Genomic DNA, 16,679 nt, shown 5'->3' on the forward strand with positions numbered 1-16,679 from the left:
TAAGAAGGTTTCATATGAATAATATTGTGATTTCAACATTCATCCATATTATCAAGTCCCCCCACCCTGACCCCATTACAGTCACTGTCTATCAGTGTAGTAAGATGCTATAGAGTCATATTTGTCTTCTCGGTGCTGTGCTGCCTTCTCCGTAACCTACCTATATTGTGAGTATTAATTAAAATGCCCCTTAATACCCTTCTCCCTCCCTCCCCACCCACCATCCCCAAACCCTTCACTTTGGTAACTGCTAGTCCCTTCTTGGAGTCTGTGAGTCTGCTGCTGTTTTGTTCAAAAGAAGGTATTTCTATATGTTTACAGAAAATACAGAAATTATAGTAAATAGGACAAAAAGTGTAGAGGGTCAGGATGTAGTGTGGGAGAGATTTTGGGGTCAGAGTGTTTTTCAATTACCCCTTATCCAGCTAAATATGGAAGCAAACTTCCTGTGTGGTCAGCCCTGCTGGACTCAATTCTCTGAAGCAAAGAAACATGTAAAGAAAACTAAAGAAACACAGCTAGTGAAACATAACACACAGTTTTCAACTTTTTCAGAGATATTTTATATATCTTATTTCATAAATAATATATAAAAAAAGTAAGGTATATCCACAGGGCAGAGGTTGTCATTAACATTTCACAGTTCAGGTGGGAGGAATTAGATTAGAGGAATCAGTGCCTGCTTGACCTTACATGAAGAATCCGGGGGAAGGTCCTGGAAAGGAAATGAAGTAATGTGGGCCGGATGCAAAGTGAGGCAGAGAAGACCGGATGTATAGTCCTTATCAGACAGCAGCTCAGCAGGATGCTTTTAGTGGCACCTGTTCACAGAGGCCACAAACTTCCGACCTGAGACAATTTCCGGAGACAAGAGTGTTCATCATTTTTTTTGTCTTAAATTTCTTTTTTCTTTCAATGGGTGAATTAGGTTTCTGGGTGACTTTTAATCTTCTCAGGAATCAAAGCTTTAATTTATCATGTTTCATCTTCTCCTAGAATAATATAAATCATACAAATTGGTAAAATTTATTTTTAAATCAAGGATGTGTGTATGCTTCCCAATCAGTTACTGTAAAGTGTCAACAGAGGCAACCTGAGCACATGGGGAATTTCCGGCCCTAAATACTTTCCAACGTTCCCTCCTCTCTGCATTGACTGAACTTTTTAACTTTCCTCTTCGGTGGAACATCTCCTATGACACAGAAATGTGTTGGTTTGGAAAGTCTGAGGTGTGTTTTCTTCTTCCTGACTTAAGATGGTGAAGGTAAAATACAATGTCCATGTATACATAAACTCGGACTCAGAAAGATGTGACTACTCTTGAAAGTAAAAGACATAAAAGAACTACAACACAGATGAAATATATGTGTAGCCATATCTTAGTGTTTTGCATAAATGAATTCCAGGCTTCTTATATGTAAAAAAATTGTTGTGGGGGTCGATATTCTCAAAGATAATGGTGTGGAAATAGCAAATGTAACAGAAATTTTAGGTAGGCTGGATTCTGTGCCACTGAGTGATTTAAAATGTATCCATTTGTATTTGAATCTTGATAGACGTGCAATGAACTTGAACAGAACTGCTGCTGTGTCTCTCTGTGGATCCATTTGTATTAATTTACATAGTGAGAGGAAAGCCTGCAGGAGAAAGACATTCAGGGATTGTTACCGTTCTTCTGCCCAAACAATTGGAAGTTTAGATGTATTGAAATATTTCTGATGGATTGGATTGCCTTTTACTGAGACAAGATGTTAGGAAAGGAAAATGGAGCCCATAAAAAGGAATTCACCAGAAAGTAGGAGAGGTCAAGATAGACATGACGAATCATAATGGTGTATTAAGAATAATTTTAGGCCAGCATACTTCACAAGTTAGGTAAAGTGGACACATCCCAGACAAACATCTCTTCCAAAACTGAAACAAGAAATTCCAGAAATCTTGAATAGTTTTGTAACTATTAAATAAGTTGAATCCATAATTAAGTGCATTCTTTTGGGAAAGAAAGAAAACACAGAAACAAAGCCAATACAAATTCTATGCCCGGATAGTTTTTTGTTCCAATCTACCAAACACATAAGGAAGAAATAAGAAATTATAAATCCTTTCAAAGAATAGAAAAGATCAGGTCAGTAAAACGTGGCAGTCAAAATCTGAGCAACCAAACTTACTCATGAAAATAGATGAACAATCTACAAAAATAAGTTTAGAAAACTGAACTCAGCAATATGTAAAAAATAACATAATACATAAAATTCATGGGCTTATTCCAAGAATACAACTTCATTCAAAAACCAACCAACACAATTTGCCACATTAACAAATTAAAAGGAAAAAAATTAGCTCCAAAGTATAAAATATTTGACAAATTTAACCGTAAATTCATGACGAAAATCTGTAACACACTAAAAATCATATGAACTTCCTTAATTCATAGATTATAGAAGAAGGTTATCTATAAAATAGATCATACTTAAGGACGAATAATTGAGAAAAATTTCCTGTGGAATTAGAAATGAAATATGACGTAGTAATTCAGTAAGAATAAATAAATATAAAAAACAAATAAGGATTGAAGAGTCAAACAATTTTAATTAGCTAAAATTTTGGGGTAATTGTAGATTCAGATGCATTTGTAAAAGATCCCTTCACTATTTAACCAATAGCAACATTTTACAAAACTATAGTATAATATCAGATTCAGGATATATATACTGGTACAGTTAAGATATAGAACAAATTCATTACCACTGGCAACCACTAACCTGTTTGTTTCCATAATTTTGTCATTTCAAGAGTGGTATATAAATGGAATCATACAGTATGTAATCTTTGGGGATTGGCTCTTCTTTACTCAGAATAATTCTCTGGAGATGGATTCAAGTATTTGCAATCATCTACCGTTTGTTCCTCTTTATTACTAAATAGTATTCCATGGATTGATGTTTAACCATCCACCCTTTGAAAGACATTTAGATTGTTTTCAGTTTGGGGCTGATATGAATAAAATTGGATACTATGAACATTTGTGTATACATCCTTATATAAAAATAAGTTTTTATTTTTCTGGAATAGGGATGCATAAATGGGTTATTTGGTAGTTGCATATTTGGTTTATTAAGAAATCAGGGCCTCGGTGCCCGCCTCGCCGGGCACCCGGCAGGAAGTGGCTCCGGCGCGGCCCGGGCGCGGCCTCGGCGGGGCGCGCCTCCTCCCGGGGCGTCGCAGGCCAGCCGGAGCCGGAGCCGGAGCTCCGGGAGCGGACCTCATGGCGGCGCGGGCGCCCTGGGGCCCGGGGGACGCCGCCTCGGCCGCCCTGGACGAGCTGTCGCGGAACTTCACGTACGGGGCGCTCGGCGCCGGCAACACCTCCCTTTCGGGCGCGTGGTACCGCAGGAACCAGATTCACCTTTTTGGAGTTTTGCTGGCCATTTTAGGAAACTTGGTAATCAGCATTTCCCTAAATATTCAGAAATATTCTCATCTGCATCTCGTCCACCAAGAACACCAGAGGCCATTCTTCAGGAGTGTGTTGTGGTGGGGTGGGATCCTACTGATAGCCGTAGGAGAGACTGGAAACTTTGCAGCCTATGGATTTGCCTCCATTACTCTCATCCCTCCATTAGGCTGTATGTCTGTTACAGGTAGTGCCGTTATTTCTGTTGTGTTTCTGAAAGAAAATTTGAGAGCCTCAGATTTGCTAGGCATGACATTGGCATTTGCAGGAACATATTTATTGGTGAACTTTGCTCCCAATATAACTCAGTCTATCTCTGCAAGAACAGTACAGTATTACTTTGTTGGCTGGCAGTTCCTCATCTCTGTGATTTTAGAAATACTAGCTTTCTGCATTCTCCTGTATTTTCATAAAAGAAAAGGAATGAAGCACATTGTGATTCTGCTAACCCTGGTGGCACTTCTAGCCTCATTGACTGTTATTTCAGGAAAAGCCGTCTCAGGCATGATCACATTTTCTGTGACGGATAAAATGCAACTAACTTATCCCATCTTCTATATCATGTTTATCGTCATGATAGCATCTTGTGTTTTCCAAGTCAAGTTCCTGAATCAAGCCACGAAACTCTACAATACAACGATGGTGGTGCCAGTGAACCACATATTCTTTACAACCAGTGCCATTATTGCAGGTATCATATTTTATCAGGAATTCCTTGGAGCAGCTTTTCTCACTGTATTTATCTATCTTTTTGGGTGTTTTCTGTCATTCCTTGGTGTGTTTTTGGTCACAAGAAATCGAGAAAAGAAACATCTGCCACAATCTTACATTGATTTTGGAAATATTCCTGGGAAACAAATGTTGGACAAAATACAACCAGATTCAGATGGCTTATCCTATGGAACTTTGCCTAATGAAAGTGACTCAACAAAGAGCCAAAGTGGAGAGAAGAAAGAGGTCTAGAATGCCAGAGGGATGGCTGTTGGCCTGCTACTCAGACCACCTTTGTAAAAGATTGCACGTGTTCAGTTTGTGTCAGCAGCTATTTTACACTGACATGTGCTAGCATTAGTCAGTCCTTTACCCCACCCCCTTCCTATGGACCATCAGGGCCTTCTTAGGCTTTGACAGACTAATATTTTCGTGGAATGTAATGTGAAGTGTTCCCCGCACCCTGGACCTCTCCCCAGTGATCGTCTAACCATCTAGGTCTTCATTAGAGCCTGGCAAGCCAAGCAGGAATGTCACACAAAAATGTGCATTCACGATTTGGCTGCAGAACACATAGGCTGCTTTCCCCACACGGCTTGTAGTGTCAGTTGCTTTGATTTAAAGAAACACTTCACCCTACAATCCCACTCCTGAACCAAGGGTTTGAGAACATTCATTTTTCCTAAGACATCTTTTATGAGCCTCTCATAAAGATCTCACCTTTCTGTTCCTGAATTAGAATGGTGAATCACCTTTTCTGAAAACTAGCCCTCTAACAACCATCCTTTGAAAATTGAGGGTGTCTTTAAAAAGTAGTACTTGTAAGTGGCAGTCTGTGATGGCGCATACCAAAACTAAAGGCCCTTGGCTAGTGGACTTTTTAAGATTGAGAAAGGAAAGAATTAAGAAGTAGGACCAGTTTTTTAAAATAAAAATATAGAATGATGACATCTTATTCAGCTGTATGGTCCTATTATACTTAACTTGAAACTGGAAACTGCATATCCTACTGCCTGGATTTGTTTAGCGCTTATAATTTATCAAGTGGGTTTATATGTTTTAACTCTCAACACAAGTCTCAAAAATTGTGTTTATATTCTTAGTGACATTTTCACTAACACACTATTTCTTCCCCAAGTCATTATCTCAAGCTTTATAAATTCTTTTAAGTAAAAGGATAGTTATGATTAGGAAACTGGATTTCAGCCATTTTCAGTCTGTAGACACAGCACCTAGCCAGGTGGTCTCTGAGTCTAGAGGGGAAGGCAGGTGCTCCTGTACCCTGGCTTTTCTGGTGCTATTAGTCACATATGTCTACTAAGACCCATTTGCAGGTAGAGTCCATAATCATATCTGTTGTTTATGATCTACCTAATATTTAAATGAGAAGAAAAGAACTAATCTTCATTGTAACTAACATCAAATAATAGGTCCTATCCTTAACGACAGTTCAAAACCTTCAGGTCACTTCTGACATGCCAGTACCATACTGTTAGAGCAGCTGTCTTGCATTTGTATAGGTTGTTTAACTCAGAGGTACTGAGACCAAAGCTGAGCTGCTTCAAGTCTTTCTTTGTCATAATTGCACTTCTGACCAGCCAAACGTGGCCACAAAGGGGAGATTTGAATCCATCACCAATGTATGAATAATAGCCTAGAGCCCATGTCTGGTTTTTGAACTCGTGGTAACAATTCTTGCCATTGTGGAAATTGTCCCCTTAATTCAAATAAAAGTCTTATAATTAAAAAAAAAAAAAAGAAATCACACAACTCTTTTACAGTAACATTTTACATTTCTATTAGCACTGTGTAAGTAAGTGATACAGTTTCACCACATCCTTACTAGTGTTGGTGTTACTATATTGATAGGTGTACAGTGACACCTCATTGTAGTTTTAATTTGTATCTCCCTAATGGCTAATGATGTTGAACATCTTTTCATGTGCTTAATTGTCTGTGCTCTGCAATGAAATGTCTGTGCCTTTTGTCCAAACCTTACTGAATTGTTTGTTTAATACATTGACAAAAATTACTTCCACTCTGCAGCTTGCCCTTCCATACTCTTTACAGTCTTTTACGTACAGAGTGAAACTTTTCAACTACTCTTTTTATTGAATATCTATTGGTTTTTTGTTTTCATTTGCACCTATTTCTGCTCAACTCTTTATTATGTCTTTCCTTTTTGCATTCTACAGATTTATTTTCTTCTTTTTCAATTTCTCGAGGTGAAAACTTAGATCATTGATTTTAGACTTTCCCTCTTTTATAATAAAAGCATTTCCCTCTCACCACTACCTTAGCTGTGTCCCACAGATATTGATATGCTATATTTTCATTCGCTTCAATATCCTTTTAAATTTTTCTTGAGATTGTCTACTTAATCCATGGATGATTTAGAAATATGTTGTTTATAAGTATTTAGAGATTTTCTTATTACCTTTTAATTATCAATTTCTAGTTTGATTTCATTGAGGTCAGAAAAAATTCTCTGTATTCTTTCCATATTTCTCAACTTACTGAAGTTTGTTTTATTGCCTAGGATATGGTCGACCTTGAAATATGTTTATGAGGCTCTTGAAAAGAATGTATTCTATTATTGTGGAGTATTACCTAAGTGTCTATTAAATCTTGTTGGTTGATGGTGGTGTTGTGTTTTTCTATATAATTGTTTATGTCTGGTTATTCTACCAGTTGTTGAGAGTACTAACATCTTCTACTGTAACTGTGGATATGCTTTTATCTCCTTTCATTTCTGTAAGTTTTTCCTTCACATTTTTCACCAGCTCTATTTTTGTTGCATTTCTATTTAAGATCATTATGTCTTCTTGGTGAATGAACTTTTTATCATTACATAACTTCCCTTTCTGTCTCTGGTAATTTTTGTTTTACTTATAAGTCTAATTTATCTGTTATTAACATAGCCACCCCTGCTCTCCTTTTATTAAGATTTTCATCATATATACACTTTAACTTTCAACCTATGTATGACATAATGAAAATGTATTTCTTTTTTAGTGTATATTTGGGTCATATTATTTAATCCACCCTGTCAGTCTCTGTTTTTTAAATGCTGTATGTGGACCATTTACAATCAGTGTAATTATTGATATGTTAGGGCTTAACTTTGTCATTTTATTTTTTGATATTTCTTGTTCTCTGTTTTTCTTGGGGCTACTTGAGCATTTTTTTAGAACTGCCTCTTGATTTCTCTATAATGTTTTTGAACTATGTCTTTGTATGACGTTTCTGTGATTACTCTAGGCACTACATTATATATACATAACTTATAATTTACTGGTGTTGACATTTTACCAGTTTGAGTGAAGTATAGAAATCTTACATCTCTTACATCTCTTTATATCTCTTTGTCCTCCCTTATATACATATGAACCCCTCAAATATTTCCTCTATATACATTTAGTATACTACACCAACCATCAAGGGATCTGGGAAACTCAAGAGAAGTCAAGTATATTGCATTTACCCATATTTTTGTTCTTGCTCTGTTCTTTCTTCAAATAGTCTTCAAATATTCCTTATGAACATGTTCCCTTTTTATTTAGAGAACTTCCTTTAACTGTTCTTTTAGGGTCAGTTGGTGAAAATTCTCTTAGTTTACTTTCAATGCAGGATGTCTAGATTTCCTTTTCATTCCTGAGGGATAATTTCACAAGGTATAGGATTCTGAACCTGCAGCTTTTATTTCAACTTGAAAAATGAAGACCTAAAAAAAGATGACACAGTGGGAAGGCAAGGTGGAAACCTCCCACAAACCAAGAAAGCAGCTATAGCAAATATACCTAAACCTGAAAATGACCTGAAGACTCAGAACAAACCACCTACACCTGGGGAAGAAAAGAAGCTCACACAGACAAAGGTAAAGTGGCAGACCTGTGATCAAGTAGGACCCAAGCCCTTCCCCCATACCAGCCCACAGGTGGGAGGAAGAGGAACAGAGTGGGGAGGGGATAGGCACTCAGGAACTCTGCACAGCTGGCCCTGGAGAGCTGCTCCTGGTGCACAAGAACATATTGCACTGGTTTCTGGTGAGTAGCATGTCAGAACACCAGGACAGTTGGAAAACTTTGGGAGGATGAGACTCCTGCTGCTTGTGGAGGACAGGCATGTTTGCTGGTTGCAATAAGACCCAATGAAGAGGTGGCAGTTTGGAAGACTTGCCAGCAATGGGAGGTCTGTTCAAGAGACTGCTGTAGATGGAAATGTTCCTAAGGCTAAATAGTTTTACCAGTGAAAATAAACCCACAGTAAAGGCAGTAAACCAATTAATTACCAAGCAAGTATGAAATTAAAATAGAAGTAGCAAAAACAACTATACATAAAATCAACCAAGGAATACAGAAAAAAATGCAGATTATGACATCTAATACAAAAAGTGTGGAAGAGGAAGAAAAACGTACTTTTAGATCACATTTGAAATAGAACAACCATCAACTTAATATAAATTGTTATATAGTCAGGAAGCTATCCTTGAACTTTTGGTAACCACAAACCTAAAGCATATAATAGATACACAAAAAATTAAAAAAGAAAAACCCAGTCACAACACTAAGGAAAACTGTCAAACAACAAGAGAAAGTATAAGACAGGAAGACAGAGGGGAGCTATAAAAACAGCCAGAAAACAATTAATAAAATGGCAGTAAACACATATGATTCGATAATTACCTTAAATGTAAGTGGACTGAATGCACCAATCAAAAGACAAAGAGTCACATAATGGATAAAGAAACAATACCCATCTATATGCTGTCTACAGGAGACTCATTTCAGACCCAAAGACATATACAGACTAAAAGTGAAGGGATGGAAGAAGATATTTCATGCAAAAAAAAAAAAAATGAGAAAAAAGCAGGAGTAGAAGTACTTATATCAGACAAAACAAATTTCAAAACAAAGAAAGTAACAACAGACAGAGAAGGACATTACATAATAATAAAGGGGTCAGTCTAACAAGAGGATATAACAATTATAAAAATCTATGCACCCAACACAGCACCTAAATATGTAAAACAAATACTAACAGAATTAAAAGGGGAAATAGATTGCAGCACATTCATTGTAGGAGACTTTAACACACCACTCACATCAATAGACAGGTCAACCAGACAGAAAATATGTAAGGAAACAGAGGCACTGAACAATACATTAGATCAGATGGACTTAACAGACATCTACAGAACACTCCACTCAAAAGCAGCAGGATACATATTTTTCTCAAGTGTACATGGAACTTTCTCCAGAATAGATCACATACTAGGTCAAAAAGAGAGCCTCAGTAAATTAAAAAATATTAAAAATTGTATCAAGCATCTTCTCAGACCATAACGGTATAAGACTCAAAATGAATTGCACAAAGAAAAAAAACCCTACAAATACATGGAGGCTAAACAACATGCTTCTCAATAATCAATGGATCAATAAACAAAATAAAACAGAAATCAAGCAATACATGGAAACAAATGAAAACAAAAATACAACAGTCCAATATTTGTGATATGCCACAAAAGCCATTCTAAGAGGGAAATACATAGCAATACAAGCCTACCCCAAGAAACAAGAAAAATCCCAAGCAAACAGTCTAAACTCATAATTAAAGAAATTAGAAAAAGGAGAACAAATTAATCTCAAAGTTAGTAGAAGGAGGGACATAATTAGGATCAGGGCAAAAATAAATAAAATAGACAAGAATAAAACAAAAGAAAAATTAATGAAACTAAGAGCTGGTTCTTTAAGAAAAATAAAATAAATAAACCCATAGTGAGACTTATCAAGAAGAAAGAGAGTACACAAATAAACAAATACAGAAATCAAGAAAGAATTGTCACAACAGATACCACAGAAGCACAAAGAATTATTAGAGAATACTATGAAATATTGCACTAATCAACTGGAAAACTTAGGAGAAATGGAAAATTCCTAGAAAAATAAAAACTTCCAAAATGCCCCAGTAAGAAACAGAAAATCTGAACAGAGTAATCACTAGAAATGAAATTGAGTTGATAATCAAAATGCCGCCATCAAACAAAAATATAGTCAGAAGCAGATGGCTTCACAGCTGAATTCTACCAAACATTCAAAAAAGAGTTAATACCCATCCTTCTTTAACCATTTCAAAACATAAAATAACAGGGAATACTTCAAAACTCATTCTATAAGGCCAGCATCACTCTAATACCAAAACCAGGCAAAGACAACACAAAAAAAGAAATTTATAGACCAATATCCCTGATAAACATAGCTATAAAAATCCTCAATGAAATATAAGCAAATCAAATTAGAAAATATATCAAAACAATCCTCCATCATAACCAAGTGGGATTTATTCCAGGGATGCAAGGATGGTATAACATTCATAAATCAATCAACATCATACACCGCACTAACAAAAAGAAGGATAAAAACCACATGATCATCTCTATAGATGCTGAAAAAGCATTTAGCAAAATTCAACATCCATTCATGGTAAAAACTCCCAACAAAATGTGCATAGAAGGTAAATACTTCAACATAATAAAGGCCACATATGACAAACCCACAGGCAACATCAATACTTACTTGAGAAAAGCTGAAACGTTTTCCTCTAAGATCAGGAACAAGACAAGGATGTCCACTCTCACCACTTTTATCAACATAGTACTGGAGGTCGTAGCCATGGCAATCAGACAACAAAGAGATAAAAGGAATCCAAATTGGTAAGGAAGAAATTGAACTGTCTCTATTTGCAGATGACATGACATTATACATAGAAAACCCTAATAACTCCACCAAAAAACTATTTGAACTATTAACTGGATTCAGCAAAGTTGCAGGATACAAAATTAATACACAGAAATCTGTTGCATCCCAATATACTAACAGTGAACTAGCAGAAAGAGAAATCAAAAAGCAATTCCATTTACAATTGCATTAAAAAGAATGAAAACCATAAAAATAAACCTAATCGAGGAAGTGGAAGACCTATACTCTGAAAACTATAAGACCCTGAAGAGAGAAATTAAAGAAGACACAAATAAGTGGAAATCTATCCCATGCTCATGGATAGGAAGAATTAATATTGTCAAAATGGCCATCCAGCCCAAAGCAATTTCTAGATTCAATGCGATCCCTATCAAAATACCAAAAGCATTTTTCAATGAACTAGAACAAATAGTTGTAAATTTCATATGGAAACACAAATGCCCTGAATAGCCAAAGCAATCCTGAGAAAGAAGAACAAGGTGAGGGGATTATACTCCTTCTCTTCAAGCTGTACTTACAGAGCTGCAGAAATTAAAACAATATGGTACTGGCACAAGAGCAAACCCATAGATTAATGGAACAGAATAGAGAGCTCAGATATAAACCCACACATACACAGTTAATTAATATACAATAAAAGAGCCATGAATATACAATGGGGAAAAGACAGCCTCCTCCAAAATTGGTGCTGGGAAAACTGGACAGGTACATGCAAAAAAATGAAACTGGATTATTCCTAACTCCATACACAAAAGTAAACTTGAAATGGATCAAACATAAAACTCTTAGAAGAAAACATGGGCAAAAATCTCTTGAACATAAGTATGAGCAATTTTTTACTAAACACATCTCTTCGGGCAAGGAAAACAAAATTAAAGATGAACAAGTGGGACTACATCAAACTGAAAAGCTTCGGTACAGCAAAGGACACCATCAGCAGAACAAAAAGGTAACCTACAGTATGGGAGAATATATTTGTAAGTGATTTATCAGATAAGGGATTTAATTCCAAAATGTATAAACAGCTCATACACCTCAACACCAAAAAAACAAGTAACCCAATTAAAAAATGGGTTGAAGACATGAACAGACATTTCTCTAAAGAAGAAATACAAATGGCCAACAGGCACCTGAAAAGATGCTCCATATTGCTATTCATCAGGGAAATGGCAATCAAAACCACAATGAGATGTCACCTCACACCAGTTAGGATGGCCACTACCCAAAAGACAAGAAATAACAAATGCTGGCAAGGATGCAGAGAAATGGGAACCCTCCTACACTGTTGGTGGGAATGTCAACTGGTGCAGCCACTGTGGGAAGCACATGGAGGTTCCTAAAAAAACTAAAAATACAAATACCATTCCACCCAGTAGTTCCACTTCTTAGGAATTTACCTGAAGAAAACAAAATCCCTGATTCAAAAGGATATATGCACCCCTATGTTCATTGCTGCATTATTTACCATAGCCAAGATGTAGAAATAATCTAAGCATCCATAAAAAGATGAATGGATAAAGAAGAAGTGGTACATATACACAATGGAATATTATTCAGTCATAAAAAGAAAAGAAATCCTACCATTTGCAACAACATGGGTGGATCTAGAGAGATTATGCTCAGTGAAATAAACCAGGTGGAGAAAGAAAAATACCATACGATTTCACTTATTTGTGGAATAAAAATACAAAGCAAAACATAGTGATCCAAACAGCAGTAGACTTATAGACCCTGAGAAGTGACTGGTGGTTACCATGGGTGAGGAGTTGGGGTGGGTTGGGGAGGAGATTGAAGAGAATAAAGGGGCACAAAAAGTGTCAATCATAATATACGTTGGTTGCAAGGATAGTAGTAAAGCATGGAGAACATAGTCAGTGATTCAGTAACATCTTCCTATGTTGACAGTTATTAGCTGTATTAGTTGGGGGAGGATTTAATAATATGGGTAACTGCTGAACCAAGGTATTGCACACTTAAAACTAACATAAGATTGTATATCAACTAAATACTTCAATTAAAAATAAAGAAAAATGTAATGGCACTTCCATCTTCTGTTCATAGTTTCTCATGAGAAATCCTACAATTTAATTTGTTTTCATCCTGTAGGTAATGTTTTGTTTCTATCTCATTGTTTTCAAAATTGGGTTGGTCTTTAGTTTTCAGAAATTTGACTACGATGTGTCTTGCCATGTATTTTTTCATATTTTCCTTTTTAAGGGTTTGCTTAGATTATTGAATATGAAAATGTATGTCTTTTGCTGAATTTGAGAATATTTCAACCTTGAATCTTAGAATATTTTTTCAGCTCCACCCTTTGTTCTCTCCTCTGGAACTCCAATCGTATGGATGTTGGATCTTTTGTTACAGCCCCACATATCTCTGAGTCTTTGTTCATTTTTTTCTAATGTATTTACTCTCTGTTGTTCAGTTTGATTAATTTCTATTTTTATATTATTGAGTTCATTGATTTATACCTCTGTCCCTTGAGCCATTCTGCTGTTGAGCCTATGTATTTATTTAATATTTTTCTTGGTTATTATAATATTCAGTTCTAAAATTTCTATTTGGTTCTTCTTTATAAGTTATACTTATTTGCCAAGACATTCTATTTATTCATTGATAAATGAGATATTCTATTTATTCATTAGGTGTCCATAATCACTTCTTAGAGTATTTCTATGGTAGTTGTCCTAAACTTTTGGCAAAAAAAATCCACACATGGACCAATGGAGAAAAATAGAGAGCCTAGAAATAAACCCATAAATATATGGTGAATTTATGACAAAGAAGCCAAGAATATACAATGGGGAAGGGATAGACTGTTCAGTAAATGGTGCTGGGAAAATTGGACAGCCAAGTGCAAAAGAATGAAACTGGACCACTATCTTACACCATACACAAAAATTAACTCAAAATGGATTGAAGACTTGAATGTTAGTCCTGAAACCATAAAACTCCTAGAAGAAACCTTGACATAAGTGTTGGTGATGATTTTTAGAATCTGACATCAAAAGCAAAAGCAACAAAAGCAAAGATAAACAAGCAGGACTATATCAAACTAAAAAGCACAGCAAAGGAAACCATCAACAAATGAAAAGGCAATCTACTGAATGGGAGATAGTAATTGCAAATCAAAAATCTGATTAGGGCTAATATCCAAAATATATAAAGAACTCATACAACTCAAATGCAAAAAATACAAGCAATCCAATTTTTTGAAATGGGCAGAAGATCTGAATAGACATTTTTCTAAAGAAGACATACAGATGGCCAATAGGTACATGACAAGATGCTTAACATCATTAAACATCAAGAGATACAAATCAAAACTGTAATGAGATATCACCACCTATCTGTTAGAATGGCTATTTCATAAAGAAAAGAAATAACAAATGTTGGCAGGGATGTGGAGAAAAGGGAACCCTCGTGCACTGTTGGTGGGCAGGTATTGGTGCAGACACTGGAGAACAGTATGGAGGAACCTCAAAAAATTAAAAATAGAACTACTATATGATCCATTGATTCTACTTCTGGGCATTTATCTGCAAAAAATGAAAGCACTAATTCAAAAAGATATATACACCCATGTTCATTGCAGCAATTTTTAAAATAGCTGATATAAGGAAACCTGTATCCATCAATGGGTATGAATGGATAAAGAAACTGATTTATCTCTATTTATCTATCTATCTACATATGTATATGTATGTGTGTGTGTGTGTGTGTGTGTATAAATGGAATATTATCCAAATCTTGCCATTTGAGACAATATGGATGGACCTCAAGGGCATTATGCTGAATGAACAATAAGTCAGACAGAGAAGGACAAATAAGGTAAATACCATATGATCTCACTTATAGAGAACAGATCAGTGGTTGCAAGAGGCACAGTGCAGGGGGTGGAGAAATGGATGGACTGTTTTTATGTTTTTTTAGTTTAAATAAATTGAATAAAAATTTTAAAAAGAAAACCAAAGAAACAACTTCAACTCTATCAAAAATCCAGTTTAAGGAATAAACCTAACAAAAGACATGTAACAAAACTATGAAATATTATTACAAATAAACATACATCATGTTTAAGGATTAGAGAAATGAATAGTACAGGTTTGCCAGTTCTTCCAAACTGACTTTTAAGTTCATTGCAATTTCACTCACAAGTCTTAAGAGATTAATTTTTTAATGAAAGTTGACAGGCTGATACTAAATTGACATAATTTTTTGAAAGTCTGGAAATGATCCAGAAATTCTTAACAAAAAACAAAATTGGGAGACTCGCTCTATCAGTCATCAGTGGTTAAAAGCCTATGGTAATTTAGAGAGTGCAATGTCATACCGCAGATAGACAATTCAGTTAATTAACAGAATAGAGAGACCAGAGACATACCAACTCATACGTGAATATGATTTTATAACACAAATAATACAGCAGAGTATGACAAGCTGATGCTATTTTCAATAAGTGTGCTGAGACAGTGGATGTCCATTTGAGGAAAGAAAAAATTCCTTGACCCCTGTGACATCATACACAAATAAATTCTTAGTGGGCTATAGACCTACATGTGCGAAGGAAACTGATAAAGATTTAGTATTATTATAATATTTATCCAGTGTTATTTATTCAGTATTTATCTAATATTATTGTATATGTAATATTTATACAATATTATCCTAACTTTATATTTATGAAAAAAGAAGTATGTGATATTTTCATATGATTTAGTTGCAGAAACATAAATTAAAAGTTTCTTGCGGTGGGAATAATCAACCTCTCCACTTTCTCCTACCATATTTTTTTCTACAAAAGCACACAATTACACACATATGAAATCATTTAGAAAGTGAACACATCTGGCAACTATGGCTCATGGATATAGGATTGCTCACTATATTTAACTTGAACTTTATTTGACTGCTTTTTAAAAGCACTTTAAACCAATTTTCCTTTATTGTTAAGTTCATAATTTTTGTTTCTTGTCTCATGAAGCCTCTACTTAACTAATAATTTTACCTGCTTTTTCACTTCACTTTTTTCATATTGTTCTACATTACATGTAATATTTCTCATTCCTATGAATGCTTATCTTCCTAATTCTTTTACATAACATCTTTCCTTTCAAATGTGTTAGATATCTGTTTCTAGAGCAATAGTTCAGTTACATGACATAAATCTATGACTAAGAACAGTTCTTATGAAATAGAAGTAATTGTAAGGGGACAAAAATGAGTGAGAGGGAGACAGGAATATTAAAAAAACAAAAGCTACTTTTCATTAATCACATTTAACTCAATATGTAAAAATTAATTCATTCAGCCAGCTCTATTAATATTGAAAATATTTCAGAAACAAACACAACAGGCTTTTCCCTCAAATAAATAAATCATTTTCTTATTAGAAGTACATTTTACCATTAAACCATATGACAGTTGAACCCATATTTTTAATGGTTGTTTTACATACTGCTTGTCACTGATGGCACAGTTCTATACAAGATTTCTTCCCTCAAACCAGTGAAATAAAATAAACTAGAAATTTATTATACAATCAAATTGTTTAAGGACCATGAATACAAACTTTATACTAGATTTTAAAACTAAGCATATTTAAAAATTTTTTTTATTAAGGTATTATTGATACACACACTTATGAAGGATTCACATGAAAAACAATGTGGTTACTACATTTACTCATATTATCAAATCCCCCTCCACCCCATTGCAGGCACTGTCCATCAGTGTAGTAAGATGCCACAGAT

General features: G+C 35.1%; 1 protein-coding gene across 1 annotated transcript; it reads left to right on the forward strand.

Moving 5' to 3' along the window:
* Positions 1–3,141: 3,141 nt before the first annotated feature.
* LOC118924785 (NIPA-like protein 2) lies at positions 3,142–5,927 on the forward strand. The gene has a single exon (XM_036909890.2). The coding sequence runs from the start codon at positions 3,266–3,268 to the stop codon at positions 4,415–4,417; it is 1,152 nt and encodes a 383-aa protein (XP_036765785.2). The 5' UTR covers positions 3,142–3,265; the 3' UTR covers positions 4,418–5,927.
* Positions 5,928–16,679: the final 10,752 nt, after the last annotated feature.

The sequence above is a fragment of the Manis pentadactyla genome, chromosome 14 (genome assembly GCF_030020395.1).
Source record: "Manis pentadactyla isolate mManPen7 chromosome 14, mManPen7.hap1, whole genome shotgun sequence".
NCBI lineage: Eukaryota > Metazoa > Chordata > Mammalia > Pholidota > Manidae > Manis > Manis pentadactyla.